At 34.4% G+C, this 18,147-nt stretch overlaps 1 protein-coding gene across 2 annotated transcripts in view; it reads right to left on the bottom strand.

The window, feature by feature from the left end:
- Window positions 1–18,147, bottom strand: part of KYNU (kynureninase) — a 129,746-nt gene that overhangs the window by 41,506 nt on the left and 70,093 nt on the right. For both annotated transcript variants that reach the window (XM_038565112.1, XM_038565113.1), the window contains exon 9: window positions 458–556. In XM_038565112.1, coding sequence (XP_038421040.1) covers window positions 458–556 — 99 coding nt within the window. The remainder of the gene's footprint in view (window positions 1–457; window positions 557–18,147) is intronic.

Raw genomic sequence — 18,147 nt, 5'->3', positions numbered from 1 at the left:
AAACACCTAAGTTAAAATAAAATTGGTTTCATTTTCATGATCTCTGTCAATTAAATTGTCTTCAAATGACAATATCAAGTTGATTCCATAAGAATTATCTTTACAAAGAAGAAATTTCACAATATAGCAACAAAATACTAAGAACCTAATCAATCTGAATTAAGTTCTAAGGGTAGAACTTTGTCCCCAAACTTCCCGACTTTTCTATAGCAGCCAGGTAATTCAAGAAATAAATACTCTATTGTAAATGGAAATATCTGACTTTAAGTAATTATTATACTATTCTATCATGTGACTTTATAATTAACTAAAATCAGAAAAAGCAGTAATGAAAGATATGGAGGAAAGTAACTCCAATAGTTAAAACTGGCCACTGATCCAGTTTTTCACTTGAATCAATGTCAATGTGTGATAAAGGATGTAAATATATTAAATTTGTAAATTTGTAAATTTGTACCTTGTAGGAGCACCAGCAGGCAAAATCAACTCCCCAGTCATGTAAGTGGAGTTCAACATTTCCAACCGCATGTGCTAGATCAAAGCCAACGAAACAACCCTGGGGAAGAACATGAGAACAAGTTTTGAATTTGCTTAATGATTAGAAATAGTAAGTATAAATATCTCTGAGAAAATCTTTGACAAACTGCTGAACTATAAATATAGTTTATTTACTCTTTGGTGCAGTGGTTCACAATGTGTGAACCACAAAACACTGGGCATTCCCAGGAACCTTTCAGGTTGAATTAATTTTCATACTATGAAGACATTCTTTGCCTTCTTCACTGTGTTGACATTTGCACTGATAATGCAAAAGCAGTTATGGGAAAACTGCTGGCATGTTAGTGCAATTCAAGGCAGTGGCACCAAATTACACCAGCAGTCATTGCAGGTCAAAACCATTTAGTTACAGGGGGAAATAACAAGACAATTTTACTTAAGAATCTCTTTGAGAAAGCTGTAAAAATGTTAAATTTGTTTTAAATCTCAATGCTTGAATTCTCATATTTTTAAAGTTTACTGTGGGAAGCATGCAAAAGACATCTGACCATATTCTTAAGTGAGATGGTTGCCTCAAAATAATGCACTCATGAAATTAAGTTGCAAGCTGAACTAACCACTTTTACTGCATAGAGAGCCATTTTTGCATCAAAGAAGAGCTGAAAGAGGACAGTTAACTCATACTTGGGTGTTTGACATTCTTTTGAAAATGAATGAAGTGAGTCTGTCAATTCAAGGAAAACAATCCACAATATTTGTTGCCTATGAAAAAGGTTTCCAAGAGCAATTAGGATTTTGCAAATTTGCACCCGCTTTTATGAGTATGGCCATTTCCCAACATTTAGAGATATTTCTGATGCATTTAGTAATAATATAATTTTTTAAATAGTGTATAATGAAATACATAGATATATATTTGGAAAATGTGTACTAATATTTTTCAAACAACCAATGTTTGATGTTATATATCAAGCATGGATTAAAGATCTATTCAAAGTGCAAAACCAAAAAAAAAAAAAGTGCAAAACTAAACAATGGATTTTAATAGAAAAAAGTATAGAAAGATCAGTAATTTGGTTTCACATTGCATACCACAATTTGTCAATTATTCATACAGTATCAAACAATATTCACAATAAACTGAAAAGCCAATAAACTACTCCTGTGTTTTCTATCTTCATGAGGAGTGATTTTCTTCATATGCTTCATGAAGAAAAAAAAAGCAAGAGATTGAATGCAAAAGCAGATATGAAAAACCAGCTGTCTTCTATTAAGCCAAACAATGCAGAGATTTGCCAAACATCAACATTCTTTTTGTTTTAGAAAATATAGCTTTGTTTCCTTAACAGCATATGATTTATGTTAATATGTAATGTGTTTGTTGATGCTCTAAATAAGTGAACGAATGAATAAGTAAATAAACATCTTTAATTACTAGTATAGTAAATATAAACACAGGATCAAAGCCTCTATGAGGTCCTCAATGATTTTTAAGAGTAAAAGATTTTCCTTGGCAAAAAGTTTGAGAACCCCTGCTTTTTTGTATCCTACTAACCTGACGGAGTTAATAGTAGTTTTTAGTTTCACACTAAACTCCACATCATGCCCATATTTAATGTAATTAACTCAAGTAAATACATGCTATGATAAATTGCCTTAATGATTCCCATTCTTTGTTTCTCCTTGTACCCATTTCCATTGCCATGTAATTTTTCCATTCTTCCCACTGTGGACAGGGTACAATTCTCTGTCCCTGGGATTAGCCAGGTGACTTATTTTTACCAAAGGAATGTTAGCACATGTAATACAAGTAGAGACTCCAAAGGACTTGAGTGATTAGACTAGGCCTGCTCTCTTGCCCTCTGCCATCTCTGTGACAAGGACCTGCTTAGCCAACCTGCTGGCTCAGATGAAGGATGGAGGAAATGTGGGTCAAAGGCATCCTCACCTGAGCTCAGCTTGGATCAGCTCCTCTCTTCATCTCTCTTTAGTTGGTCAGAGATGCATGAGAGAGTTCAGTTGACACTAGCAGGATCTCTACGACTAAGTATTGCCTGGATCAGCTGCCACAAAGATGATCAAATAAAAATGATGCTATTTATGACCCTACACTGTGTTCTCCCTATACATTGACTTGAGATCCTAATAGCCTCTTGACTATCTGACTCTATTCTCTCTTATTTACTTGTTCATACGGTCCAAGTGTTTTTGCATGTCTGCCTAGTAGAATTCACTGTTTTAGAAACTAATCCTTTGTTTCCATCAAGTTCCCACAAGGACAACCTGAAGGAATAAATGATATTATCCAAATTATACCCAAGTCGTAACTTTTCACTTTAAAGGCTTATCATCAAAACCTTTAATTTTCTGTAAATCAAAATGTTACAAATTTTACTTCAAGAATATAATGATTCATTCCATATTAAGAAAATTTTGCACATAAACATGAATTTTAAAAAAAATCCCTGATCATTAAATAGGGGTGATAGTTGACTCTGCAAAAATGCTTTACCTGTGAGCTTTTCTATCTTTAGTTTTCTAAGTGCATAAATTATAATTACAGTTTTAAAACTTTAGATTTCTTGCAACATTGAAGAAACACATCTATTGATTGAAATTTTTGAAGTAAATAATTGCAGAGGGACCTATTTTAGATTGTTCTAACACCTCTTAAGAATAATTAACCTCAAAAAACAAAACAAAACAAAAACAAAAACAAAAACAACAACAACAACAAAAGAATAATTAACCTCTGGGCAGCCCAGGTGGCTCAGCAGTTTAGTGAGGCCTTCAGCCCAGGGCCTGATCCTGGAGACCCAGGATTTAGTCCCATGTCAGGCTCCCTGCATGGAGCCTGCTTTTTCCTCTGCCTGTGTCTCTGCCTCTCTCTCTTTCTGTGTCTTTCATGAATAAATAAGTAAAATCTTAAAAAAAAAAAAAAAGAATAACTAACCTCAAATTGCTATTATAGGTACTTTCCCTAAACAAAGGGATGCAAACTATGACCTGTTTTTAATAAAGTTGTATTTAAACAAAACTAGTCTCATTTGCTTAAATATTGTCTATGACAACAGCTGCAAGCAGAATTGAGTAGTTTCAACAGAGACTGCATGGGTCACAAAATCAAAAATAACTATCTTGCCCATTACAGAAAAGATTTGCTGACTCCTAACCTATAGCATTAGTCTCATAGAGAAAACTCAAAATATTAAAGAGTCAATTAGAAACCTTACCCATTATAATGTGGCCAGAACTAGTATCTCATAGAAGAAAAAGTTCTTACCAGTATTATATACCTGATTCTTAATTTTGGGGGGAGAGGGAAGTTGAATTCATATTTGTCTCTCACAGGAAAAAAAAAGAGCAATACATGTCATAAAAATATGACAGATGCTCCATGCTAACAGAAGTTTTAAGAGTGATAAAAAGAAAGACAATTAATCTCTATCAATATTTAGAGATTATCCAATCCCGGGTTTGCAGACTAATGTTTAGGTTCAGTACACACACACACACACACACACACACACACAGAGATTTGCTTGTATTTTAATATATTTTAATATTGAAATTCAATTTGGAAAGCATATAAAGGTTCTGATTTTGAAATCCTGCCTTGAGGTCTTGCCAACATTTCTAATAAAGGCAATGATTTATTTTTTGCAAAAAAATATTTACAACTCAATCTTTCTCTGTTTATAAAACTCAACTTAGAAATCTTAAGGACTAGAAAAGTCACCATTTTTATTTTATTATCAATTATTTATAAAGAATGGCACAATGAAGAAACCATGAAACTTCAACCTATCATATCCCATTATTAAAAGTCCTGTAGTCACATCTGTATTACCACATAAATCACTTGAGGCTCTTACAATATGTTTTAATGTATGTACAATTATTTCCCCATGGGTGACAGAAACATAAATTATTAAAATGTAACTGCTTTGAGGAAAGGACCAGAAGTTATAAACTTGAATGAGATCTCCACAAAGTGATTTTACAAAAGTTTCACTAGATGGCAGCATCTCAAAAATAAAGGAAAAACTAACACCTCTCCTAAACCTCTAGTTAATATTTTCATTATTTTACCTCTTAAGAGTAAGTAGAAAAACAATATGAATAGGCAAAAACAGAAACTCCACATCTGGGATCTACTTTATGTAAGTTTTAAAATAAAAATCAAATATTTTTCAACAGATTTTTATTAACAGTACCCATAAGAGCTCATAAGCCTATTGACACAACCACATACAAGCACAGCAATGGGCCACCACCTGGTCACCTTGCTTTGTAGTCAATTCCCAGACCACTGCGCTAATCTAACCACCCTGAATACTTACTTCCAGCCTGCCTTCTTCCAATGAGATTGTTAAATCATACTTTTTAATATAAGACTCCCTGCTTCCATTTAAAGAACCCCTTTAGCTTCAGAATGTACCTCACTTTCCTTGGTACAGCTTTTAAAGACCTTTATGACCTGGTCCTCAGCAGTTTTCAGGTCTCAGGTGCCCCTTACCTACCTTCCTTTATCTGCACAAACATTTCTCTGTCTCAGGTATTCTTTCCCTCCTCATTTTGCATGGGTAGCTCAGGTTTTGATACTAAGGTAACTACCATGAAATATTCTTTTGTCAAACTGTCTTTTCTATTTCATCAATAGCCCTGTTTGCATAGTTCTCTTGTGGCAATTTTCCATCTTACTGTCTTCTACTTTTACATAATATGAACTTAAATAGTTGTTAAATTAAGAAGTAAATGAATAAAAATCATATAATTATCAATAAATATTCTAATATTAAAACTAATATTAAATTTTAAAAGAATATTATTTGAGGGCCTTTGTTCCTGTTGCAGTTTAATGGCATAAGCAATTTGTTCAGACTTGGCATCTTTTAAAATGAAGTTTCTTAGACAATTAATAGTATTTAAAAATATGTTCAGAATCCCTCTCAATAAAATAAGGAATGTCATGTGTTTTTCCCTCACCATCTTCACTTGCACAATACTAACATTTTTTTTTAACCGGTGGAATAATATGCACAGGGTCTGTTCTGAGATTTCCAGGTGAAAGGGTAGCATACTGTCTCTCAAGTTTGATTCATTATTTGTCTATTTGTTAAGATGAAACATGGAATAATACAGCTTAGTTTTTTTTCCTGATAACCTTATTGATCCATTCTAATGGGTTGGCTTTAGACTGATATAAGTTTGCTTCTTCTTCACCAAAAAAAAAAAAAAAAAAAAAAAATTCTATCTATTATGAAGACCATCAGTAAGTAGCAGATTTGGTAATTATATAAGATAAGGTATTTGAGGATATACATAGAGTTGATAGTCAACTGGTATGCATTAGTAGGCTCATATAATTGCTAAAGTAATAAGAAACTTTAGGTAAGTAAATAATATTTATCTTGAGCTACTTGAATAATCACTCATAGTTGTAGGTTCCATGATCCCTGAGAGATCCCTGCAGGAGGTGCTTGACAGCCAGCTTGTGGCCATTCATCCATACCAGTTTCTGCATGTTCCCTGTACAGTGCATGTCCAAACACCAGTGGATGCCCTTGGCAGTGGCACTGGCATCATGGTGGGTAAATTACAGATGCCTAAAAGTACCTTAAAGTCTATAATGGATACTAGTAATGAGAATGTGACCCTCCAATGGCTGTTTGTGGAAACTACAGCTTTCACACCATACCAATCAGGTCTTTAAGTATTGTGAGTAGCATTCCTGGTTTGGTATAAAAGTCATAGGAAACAGAGAACTGCAGTGCTATGAATTTGGACAGTATTACCTTAAAAAGAAAAACTGATGGGAAACTTTGAGGAAAGTGAACAAAGAAAAAATTATAGGAACGTATGTGAGTGAGTGTGTATGTATTATTTGTGTGTGTGTGTGTGTTGATCAACTGCATACAGACAGTAAGAACAAATGGTTGATTAACAATAATAGGTTAGCCAGTTATCTCTGACCTTGCGATTCCCCAAAAAAGTTCCCCAAAGAAGTTGAGGAAGGTGGGGATGAAGAGGAAGATGAAAGCTGGTTGGTTTTCCTGTCATAGTCTTGAAGCACTTAATTTTCCAAAATCCATTCAAGTGCTATGATTCTAAAGCATGCACAGATGAGTTAAAATCATAATCATAATCTTCAGTAAAGATCTCTGTAGAGGAGTCTCTACTATCCCTCTAAATGTTTCGGAGTGAATTTTTATTCTGAAAGTCTTTCATCCAGCCTAAATTTATTACCTACTCCAAATATCCTTTTCATTGCTTTTCATATAAAAGAGTTCAGAGTATGTGCCCCTGAATTGTGCCACTTTGGTGTGTGGATTATTTTGAGCCAAAGGCAATCAACGCTCTGAAAGTTTAAGAGGAATTTTTACCCCTCTCTTAACTATCTAGGAGAATCTAAATTGGGGGTGTTTTTTTAGAATAGGAGTTCTTACCAGAGATAAATTTTATCTGAATGACTCGTCTGTATGGCAGGCAGGGCAAACATTTAAATATCAAACATCTGTTCTGCCTATTGTGTTGTGAATTGCCCTCCTCCCCTTTGAAGCTCCAGGCCTCTACCCAATTCCATATATACATCAGTTTACTTTTCTCTTTGAACCTCTCATGCATGTAAGGTTCCATATGTACAAAATCCAATTTTCTTCTGTTAACCTGTCTCATGCTAACTTAACTGTTGGACCAGCCAGAAGAATCTTTAAGAGTAAAGGAAATTTTCCTTCCCAACAGTACCTATTATTATTCACATTTGTATAAAGCGCTATTGTAGAAACTTAAGATTCATCCTTTTAACAGGACTTTCTTAAAGTAGATATTGATGCAACCCACAAATCCACAGATGAGAAATAGGAAGTGGAGAGCATAAGAGCACTTTGTTAATGAAATTTAAGAATAACACATTAGGTAAGAAGGTATGAGACAGAGCCAACAGCTATGTGGAGAGAAAGAGTGAAAGATTTAGGAGAGAGAAAAGGCAAAAAGATCTTGAGACTCCAAAGTGTTGTGTAATTTGCAGGTGAAAAGGTCTTACTATAACAAAGACTGTGCTTTCAAGAGTAAATTTCAGCTATTTCTTTTACTGGAAAAAAACAGTGATCATTGTCTCTATTTATTGTCACAAGTAAGTATAAAACTGAAGGGAAAAAATAAAACAAATTGAGTGGTACTGTTCTCTTCTGGAGTCTTTCTCCAGCTGGCAAGGACCTCACACAAAATTGTTTGTTTGATTTATTTCAGATACCTAAGATGGGAAAAAAAAAAAGCTCAAGGTAATTTTTCAAGCTTAATTTAGTTCATTTAATATTTAATGACTTAATGGAGCAGTCTGCATGTCCTACGTGTGTCAAAGAATAGAAATGGAATTTGAAAAAGAACCCAAAATTTACAAAACGTGTTTTGATTTTTAGAGTAAGTATCCTTTATAAATAACTCTCACACTTTTCTGATTCTATTTAAATGAGAATACAGTTGTGCTTTTTAAAGCAGTATGTGATCCATAAAATTAGCCTGATCCATTCTTGCTGATGTGCACACACTTATTCATTCACTGGCCAAACAGGTATGTATTTAAAGATAACTGATAACGTGCAAAGTGCTAGCATGTGTCTGTGAAGTTTATAGGGTCCACCCTCAATAAGTCATTGAGCACTCTGCTGACATAAGCTTCCTAAATTTGAGACTTAAGATAGGCATAGAAATAATTATAAGATAGTGCAAAAGGTGGCCAATAATACATTTTCCATCATGCTACAAAAATACAACAGAAAGACAGATTTAGCCTGACAGAGGAGCAAGAAAATCTGGATGATGGAGGGCAAGGTTTGCACACTCATTTTTTTTTTTTTCTACAGGAGTTAGTCAAGAAGTGTATGAGTTGGGCCTATAAGAAATATTTCATTTTACCCTTTCTTGTAATATAAGCATAAATATATATGCCAACTGTCACTGCTTCAGTGCCAGGGTCAATAGGTACAGATGGGAGCTTGTTGAAGAGCTCAAATCCCATTTAATGGACAGCACTGTTAGCCAGCCTTGCCACTCATTCTACAGAAAGGATGATCCAGTATTTTCAATCCTCTAATTTTTCAGAAGTTAGTTGAAACTAGGAATTTTTATATAAAACCTCTTCATTTTTCATTGTTGGCATGTGATAATTTTATTTTTAAATATACCACATTTTCAAAAATATATATATAAAACACATTTTCATATAGAAAGACAGCTAGACTAAGCAAATCTCTATCACAGGTTGTAACCTGTGAAGCAGGTAGTGGCTAAGCTGCAGGAACAGAATCTTCACATGTGGGATTTTAAAAAAAAAATTATTTAAATTCAATTTGTCAACATGTAGTATAACACCCAGTGCTCATCCTGTCTTGTACCCTCCTTAATGCCCATCACCCAGTTACCCAACACCTCCCCAACACACACACACACACACACACACACACACACACTCGTGGAAATTCTAAGAAGAGGGAAGCTAAGAATAAGGGCCATGGAGACAGGACATTTGGTTTAGCTGACACTAGTTATGTGAAGGAGAAGGAGGTAAACATGATACTGATAATTTAGGTATATATGTAAAATCATAAAGGCTCAAGTGATTTGGATTTTATTCCACAAATGTTAGAAGAGCAGTGGTTATCTAGTGTGATAAATATGAGGCAGGGCATCTAATAGGAAATACATGGATGCAATTACAGCATTACCAAGCATGGGTGGTTGACTTTTCGGATATCTGATGACTTTTAACATTTGCGTATCTCAAATTTTATGTACCTGTCCTGTTACAAAGTGAATTTAAAACAATTCTTTAATTTATCCATCCCAGGGGATCCCTGGGTGGCTCAGCGGTTTAGCGCCTGCCTTCAGAGCAGGGTGTGATCCTTGAGTCCCGGGATCAAGTCCCACATCGGGCTCCCTGTATGGAGCCTGCTTCTCCCTCTGCCTGTGTCTCTGCCTCTCTCTCTCTCATGAATAAATAAATAAAATCCTTAAAAAAAATAATTTATCCATCCCAAAGTAATATCTATATTAAGAGAGAGCCCTTGGGACACCTGGGTGGCTCAGTGGTTGAGCGTCTGCCTTTGGCTCAGGGTATGATCCCGGGATCCCAGGATCGAATCCCACATCCAGCTCCCTGTGAGGGATGCTTCTCCCTCTGCCTATGTCTCTGACTCTCTCTGTATCAGTCATGAATAAATAAATAAAATCTTAAAAAAAAAGTCCCATTTAGATGTGAAATGAAAGTGCAATTTTTCATAAGATATGTTCTAGTGATTACCGTATCAATTTAAATGGCAAATTTCTGGGATCCCTGGGTGGCACAGTGGTTTAGCGCCTACCATTGGCCCAGGGGGTGATCCTGGAAACCTGGGATCGATTCCCACATCCGGCTCCCGGTGCATGGAGCCTGCTTCTCCCTCTGCCTATGTCTCTGCCTCTCTCTCTCTGTGACTATCATAAATAAATAAAATTAAAAAAATAAATAAATAAATGGCAAATTTCTCAATCAGATTTATTTGTATATTTAAACTTACATACATCCTGAACTTAATAATATTGCAAACAAGTCTATAGGATAATTCTTGAAGAAGTCATTCTTAAATTTCTTCTCTTAAAGCTTATTATTTAGACAATATGAAAGTAATCTTATGTGTTCACCACTTTACTTAAGATAGATATTTTGCTAAGAAAATAAACATTTTCCCTTGACCTCAACTGAGGTCTGATATTCCTAATGTTGTTTGTATAAATAATTTAACTGATTAAATAAGGGAATCATAAGATATTAAGAGAAATCTCTCACATTTTTTTTTCTTTTTCTGCTTAAGGATATTTTGAAATTCCATTCATTGCTGTGAAGCACAAAACTGCCTTTCCATTCTTACAGTGATTACTGAATAAATTAGAATGATTCTATATATTTCATGTTGGGATACTTTCATTTTTCAGTTTAACAAAGACACATTACCCTTCCTTTGACTAATCAAGTGGTATGAAAAATGGGATATTGGAGAAAATAGTTTGGGTCTCAGATGACTGAAGTATTTTATAAAATGCATATCATCTACAAAATAAGAAAAAAACCAAAAACCTAAGTGTAATATTTCTTGGGGGGCGGGGGGGGGGGGGGGCGGCAGTGCATAGCTTTGGATGGAGCTAGATCCAGAGAAATAGTTATATACTGTGGCCCTGATGAGAGTGATTGTAAGAGCAAAAATCCTGATTGGCAACAAGGAGGCTTGCTTTTTCCAGATTTATAATTCTAAAATAATATCTTGAATCCAAAATTCCTCTTTTATTAAGAATTAATCATTCTTTCTCATATGGTTCACCTAATGAAAAGCTTAAATTAAATAAAACATCTGATGAAAATGTCTTAGAAACAGCTCAAAATTTTTACATTCTTGGGTACTGATCCTTACCAACATATTGGACTTTCTGATTCCTGGATCCAACTTGGATGAATTTAAGACTACAGATAAAGTTTACTGTAGATTTTTCAAAGGAATAATCTTTTATTATTCCCAAAATAAAGGATGTTTAGTTAATGGGACATTTCATCTAAATTCTAGGTCATTTTTCCCCTTTTCACTATCTCTGTGTCTGTATCTACACCTATGGTCTTCTACCTTTGGATTCTGTGAATAGCTAAATCTGCATGAAAAAGCAGGAACTCAATATAGACAATTTCTGATGTTTACATAAAAATCTGTCTTTAACATTACTGAGAGAATAAAATTAAATAAAAATGACTTCTATGAAAGATCAGAAAAAGTCTTTCATGTAATATGAGATAAATCTGTTACATGGTATCCTCATGTTGAACTGTATTATGACAGAGATTTTTCAAATCTTGCATAGCAACTGCAATTGTCTCTTTTATCCCATCTCTACCCATTCCTGTAGGCAGAAAATTTCCTTTTAAAGTTAAAACAAAATGCAGTTTCTTCACTGTCTACAAGCTTTCAATGGTTCTCTGTGGGTCTTTAGGGAGGAGTTCAAGATGCATAATATAGCTTAGTAAACCCTTCTTTACCTTTGTCTGCCTTACAGATTCATTTCTTGTCATACCTTTTCTACTGTCAAATTAGACAGTCTTTTCTACAAATTATACTAAACTATTTGCTTTCTTGTAACCTGATCAATTTTTTTTAAGCTGTCTAGAAAGGCCCTACCACACAGCTAGGTACCTGGAGGGGATATTACCCACCCATAATTCTAGAATTGGTCAGGTTTCATCTTCTCTAAAAAGCTCACCTTGACATTCTAGGCTAAAGTGGGTTTTCCTATTTGGACTTCCATTATTATAATTCACTAAAATATTAACTGATTAAAAGAATGAATAAAAGATCCAAATGCATGTAATTCTACTATAGAAAGTATAGAGACACATATATTCTAATGCACTAATGAGAAGAACCAATTGCATGAACTGACAGTGACTTTAATACAATAACTGTACCTACTACAATTTCTAGTAAAGATTACTTGATACTGAACATTCTAATATTAACTTTTTTGGAAAAGGTCCATTTTTATGTATAAAAATTCATACAACATGCCAATTTATAATATAGTCATATACAAACATATTTGATAATAATTTTTCCCAGCTGATGTATCGCTCAATTCCTATGCAAGTATTGTTTATATATATATATATTTTTTTAATTTATTTGAGAGAGATAAAGAGCATGAGCAGTGGGGAGGGGCAGAGGGAAAGGAGAAGCAGACTCCCTGCTGAGTGGGGAGCACACAGGGCTCTTTCCCAGAACGCTGAGATCCTGACCTGAGCTGAAGGCAGAGGCTTAACCAACTGAGCCACACCCAGGTGCCTCTTGTATTGTGGATAGTACTCTATTGTGATTGTCCTTTACAGAGTTGACTCCTGATCTCCAATACTAGAAACATCTCAGCAAAGATCTCTGTAGAATTTTGAGGCTTGATCAATCATTTGTCTCCTACAAGCATCTCAAAATTATTTTTAACAAGAATTCAGGCCTTCCCTAATGATAAATGGATGGTTTGGTGAGGTGACCATTTATATGTGAGTGTCCTTTAGATACTTCAGATTTTACAAATGATGTCAAAACTACAATAGGTCTTTCTTTTTCATAATGTTTATACTTATATTCCTGTTTTTGTCTTACACTATTCTGGATACAGAATTAGTTCCCTTTTATTTAAACTGTTTGAGCTATAATTGTGATTATTATTTATTAATAATTTAGGTAGTTTATGGTTGGGCCTAAGAGATGCTTGCTTGTACTCATACTCAGCAGAGAGTGACACATGACAAGGTAGAGGCTAATAAAACAAAATGCAGGTCTGCAAAATTTAGTCTTTTTTTAGACATTATTTGCATTGCCATATTTAGTAAGCTAAAAGAAAAATAACATGCCAGTGTGTATATAAGTACAGTAAAGTAGTATAAACAATATGATAAGTTAAGGGGTCAATCATTCATTGATTCAACCAATATTTATTTGTCACTCACAGTCTGCCAGGCACAAGTTCCAATATGTTGTAGGCCATTTTCTATGGCATTGAAGAAGGAAGGGAGAGTATAACCAGTTGGCACTGAGTTCTTTTAGTGATAAAATTCTTAAAATTTTTATTAGTCCATTAGTCCATTTTATTAGTCCAACCTTTAAAAGTTCAATCTAATTCAATCTAATCTCTTGAGTCTTAGCCATGCTGCTTAGGTTATTGTTTTCTTTTATATTCTAGTATGGAAGCTTCCAGTGAGATAGTTTACAATTCTAAATACTTCACTTTCTGTCGAAGGATACATTATTTCTTTTTCTGGTAGACTGGATATTCCAATATGTCTTTTCCCATATATTGATAATTGCTAACATTTACTGATTATTTCCCATGTACTAAATACTAAGTGTTTCAGGAATAGTATCTTGTTTGTTCTCCTAGGAGACAGGCACTCTTACCTTCCCTAATTATTTGTGGAGAAATGAAATCACATTGGTAAGTGAATTAAGCTAGTCAAACTATGCAAGAAACTAAAAGAGAGACAATGGACTCAAGATCATGTCAGACCCCACTTCCACTATCTAAAATTTTTATTAATGCAAATGCTACACTGCACCTCAGAATAACTATCCTACTCCAACAGGACAAAACATCTGAGTTCCAGGTGTGGAAAACTAATACTGTTATTCTTAAGTGCACACATATACTTCATTTCCCAGAAATGTCCGTGTGTTAGTCAGTGGAATGAGGAGAAGTAAATTTTGCCATGATTAAGTTAGTGCTTTTAAGTAGTTGGTATGCCCCATTCCCATCCTTCTATCCCGTTCCTTTGGCTGAATCCAGACAAAGGATTCAGGATATGAAAGCCTTAGGACACAATCTTGAGTCACTGGAAATCTAGATCATTTCATGGGAGAAAGCTGATTACTGGCTGCTTCATGAACAATAAATAAACATCTATCACAATAAAAGCATTTATGGCTTTATCTGTTACCAAAACCTAGTCTACCTAATACACTAAAGAGTTTCTAATGAAAATAATTTCTATTTGTTATCTATTTCTTATCTTAATCCAAGTTGAGAAATTATAATTTATGGGGGGTCTATTCAATAGACCCCCCCATAAGATTTTCCCTTTATTCTCTCCCCTTATATTTCATTGTGTTGCCTAATCAATTTCCTGTGAATTGATTTCAAATGATTTGTGAAATGAGGTGGAAAATAAAATGCAAAGTAGGAAAGAAATAGGGAAGAAAGGAAGAAAAAAGGGAGAAAATGAAAAATTAGGAAGAGATGGAAGAGGAAAGAGGAAAAAAGTTAGAAACAATGATTTTTCATTTGAGTAAAAATGGGAAATGTAAAAAATACTGTGGGTTGGTGAACCTAAACTTGTCTCTACTATAAGACCATAAAGGTTAAAAATTTCTTTACTCATGCTCTTTTGAAGCTACCACTTCAGAAGGCAATGAATCATAAGCAGGAATCTGCTAGCTTTTTCTGGGAATAATTTTGCACTTTGGATGAAAGGGACAGATGAAGCGGCTCTGCTACTTCTCCCTCCTTCCTTCTCTTTGCCTTAAATAGAATTGTGATATCTGGATTTGGGACAACTGTCTTGTGACCGCGATGTGAGAAGCCTGAGAAAAAAACCAAAAGAACCGTGGAGATGCCACTCAGATATTACTCAACTTCTTACTGCATCCCAGCATCTTACTGCATCCCTTAGGAATTTGAGATTTCCTAACTCAAATCTTATAAAGAAAAAAAAGAAATCCCTAATCTTTGATTATTTTCTCACTGGGATTTTGTTTTTAAAGCTTAACAACTTCATAATTGATTTAGGAATATTAAGAAAAGACCAAATCTGGGAGGGTGGAATTAAGAAGTGACTCGTTGAAAAGGCAAAGGAGAAGAAAGTGTCAGAATTGAGTCAAAAGGTCCAGAAAGGTGGTGGCATGAAATATTAGGGTCATTTTAATGGGGAGACAAAACTAGAGCATACTGATTTCAGAATGGATGTAGGATTTCCAGTTGTAATAGGATGAGCGTAAATAACAATTTTTGAGGGTGGGAGTACCCTGTAGCTTTCACCTGGCAATGAGAAAAAAATCTTGGCAGTGAGTGATTAGTACAAACAAGTAATAGAATATGAAAAATTTAGAAATAGGGAAGTAAGGCAGAATTGGTTGGCCAATAATCTAAAATACAGTAAATGGCTTCAAAGACAAAAAATGAAAATGTGTCTTCAAACTAATGTGTCTTCTCATATGCTGGCCTTCCCTTATAATCTGATGCTATGGTCAATTTTCGTTGGCCTACTGCACATGTCACTGTCTTAGGCCTTCTCATCTAAGAAAAGCCTCAGTATCAGAGATTCATGATCTGTATCAAAACTGTTCTTCTGATTATTAATTTTTCTTTTAGATGATCACCGGAAATCTTGTCATTTTTCTATGCCTCAGAATCCATTTCTATACCACCTACAAGCAAATAATGAAACACAGAAAACCAAATGCAAATTGGGCAAGACATGTGAACAAGCATTTCGTGAAAGAAGATATTCAGAAGGCAATAACACATTTGAAAGATGCCAACTTCATCAGCAGTCAGGGAAATGCAAATTAAAACTACAATGCATTAAATTACAAAATCAGTGAGGACATAGAGCAACAGACATTCTCATATATGCTGATGGGAAGTATATACCAAATTGGCCACAACCTTTCGGAAAGTTGGTATTATTGATTAGGATTAAGCATACATATGTATACCTTATCTCCAAGATTTCCAATCCAAAGTATACACTTTACAGAAATCGGTGTGAATGCTTACTTTAAAAATGTATGAGAATGTTTAGAGTAGCATTTATTGCAATAGCCCTCAAATGGAAATAAACCCCAAATATCTATCTTGATGAGAATGGAAAACGAAAATAAATTGTAGTCTATTTCATATAGTGAAATAATACACTGAAATGAAAAGAAAAACAAAACTGCTACCAAAAAAGCCCCCACAAAACTACTGCTAACTTACTTCATGAATGAATCTCAGAAACATAATAGTAAGCAAATAAGACAGATACAAAAGAATACATATTAAGACATTTATAGATGGACAAAGTTATATATATGGCTACAGGTCAGCAGTGGTACATTTGAGGGGAGGTAACAGCATTTGAGAGAAGGCACAATTAAGGATTCTGAGTGGTATAAATGTTCTAGAAGCTTCTTGATGTGGGTGATGGTTATAAGGGCTCAAAATAATTCACCAAACCACTTACTGATTATTTGTGTTCTTTTCGGTCTGTGTGCATTTCTTTAATTAATATATTTTTCAGAATTCCCATCCCCACTTGCCTCTCACATGATTATGAAATAAAAATTTTCTTATTGACTTCCATTGCTCCATCCCAATATCATTTTCATTCCTGCCATACTTCATTTCTGGAAACTTTCCTTTTTTTTTTTTTTTTTTTTTAATCTTTTTTTAGCCATTTCTAACAGTGATTTTTTTATGCCTTTTTTTCTAGAATTTCCTAACTCTTTTTTGATTGACACCTTTAATTTTCTCTCTGCCTTTCTCTTCAGCTTTATCTTTATAGACCACCCAAGAGAGCTATGTAAGTCTACATTTTAAATAACTTTTTCAACCTCCATTGGGAGTGGGAGAAATTGTCTACCAAGAGTATAAATGAGTGTTAGAATAATTTTGATAATGGATAAATTGAAGTCTACTCAATCACCATTTCACTCCCATAGTATCTGTCACATCTGTGCAGTTACATTGAGATGGAACTGCTCTTTCCTGCCTTCATTTGACTGAAAGGTCAGAGAGTTTCACATGGTAAGCATTTATTTTACTTTTTAAGTAAAAGAAAGCCTGCAAAATACGGAGAGAATGCTTTAGCAAACAAAGTAGTTAAGAATGAGAATCACATACAGCACCTAAAGTAAACAAATTTATTTTGCTTTTCAGTAGGCAATGAGAGAAAATGGGTACCAGAACCACTTTCCATGCCTTCATATTTGCTGAGGACGGTAAAGTTGTGAGGAATCCCTCACTAAATGACAGAATGTGTGCAAGATTGTGGATATTTTATATTCTTTCTCCTTGACAGGGAATTTATGAAGTGGGCCCTGCTATCCCAAATTAACACTTGTGAAAAGAGGCCCAGAAAAGTCAAGTAACTTGCCCGAGATCATATAACAATTAAATGACCTAGCCAAGATTTAAACCAGACTGTGATCCAAAAGCCCATGGTCTTTCTTCTCTATCTTCCTGCCTCATTTCAATGAGAGTTAATGAGACATGCACGTATACTACGGGGATCGGAGACTGTTGATTACTTGCATAACATTTTAAAATATAATTTTTTATTGACCTCCCCTTTATTTTGGCATTTAACACTTAATGCCTAAATTAAGAAGACATTATCTTTATATCTTTTGTAATGCACCACTTTCACAGTTATCCATCAAACCAGTTGGAAGTCGTGGTTGAAAATTCCCAGAGACTGCTGATAACGGTGCTAAATTTCTTTTCATTAGTTCTATTCATTAGCTTCAATAACTGAATATATTAGCTAGACTTCACACATATATTAATCCCATAACTTATTAATGTTCAGAATAAAATTCGATTGTCACCTTTTTAAATACATAATTTCATTGCTGAATCAGATAGAACTGTTATTTAAGGATTTTGAATACAAATGGTAGCCATTGAACATTGTTTCTCTGATTTCTTTTTTCAGGCAAATAAACACTAAAAACACTTTTTTTTAACGAACGTATATAAACAGACATGATTTCAAAATAGTGAACAACGTAAGTGTGAGTTAGTAATATATAGGGAAAAACTCTCGTTATTGACAGCATCATAATTTCTCAAGTCTTAAAAACAAAGTGGCTTTTAAAGTACACTGTAAAACTCGATCTACTGTTAACTTTTATTCTGCATCTCCCTTTCTTCAGGCACCTGAGGTTAAGTGACAACTGAATTACATTCAGAATGAGTTATATATAAAATGACAAAGTACCAGAGTTGTGTTTCTAACAGTCTTAGCATATGCAGTTATTATCTGACATATTCTGCTGACAGACTAACCCAGTACCAATGACATCACCTGCAGGAAGCTCA

Source organism: Canis lupus, chromosome 19, assembly GCF_011100685.1.
Source record: "Canis lupus familiaris isolate Mischka breed German Shepherd chromosome 19, alternate assembly UU_Cfam_GSD_1.0, whole genome shotgun sequence".
Classification (NCBI taxonomy): Eukaryota; Metazoa; Chordata; class Mammalia; order Carnivora; family Canidae; genus Canis; species Canis lupus.
The sequence above is the reverse complement of the archived record's forward strand: the minus strand, read 5'-3'. Positions and strand labels throughout refer to the sequence as shown.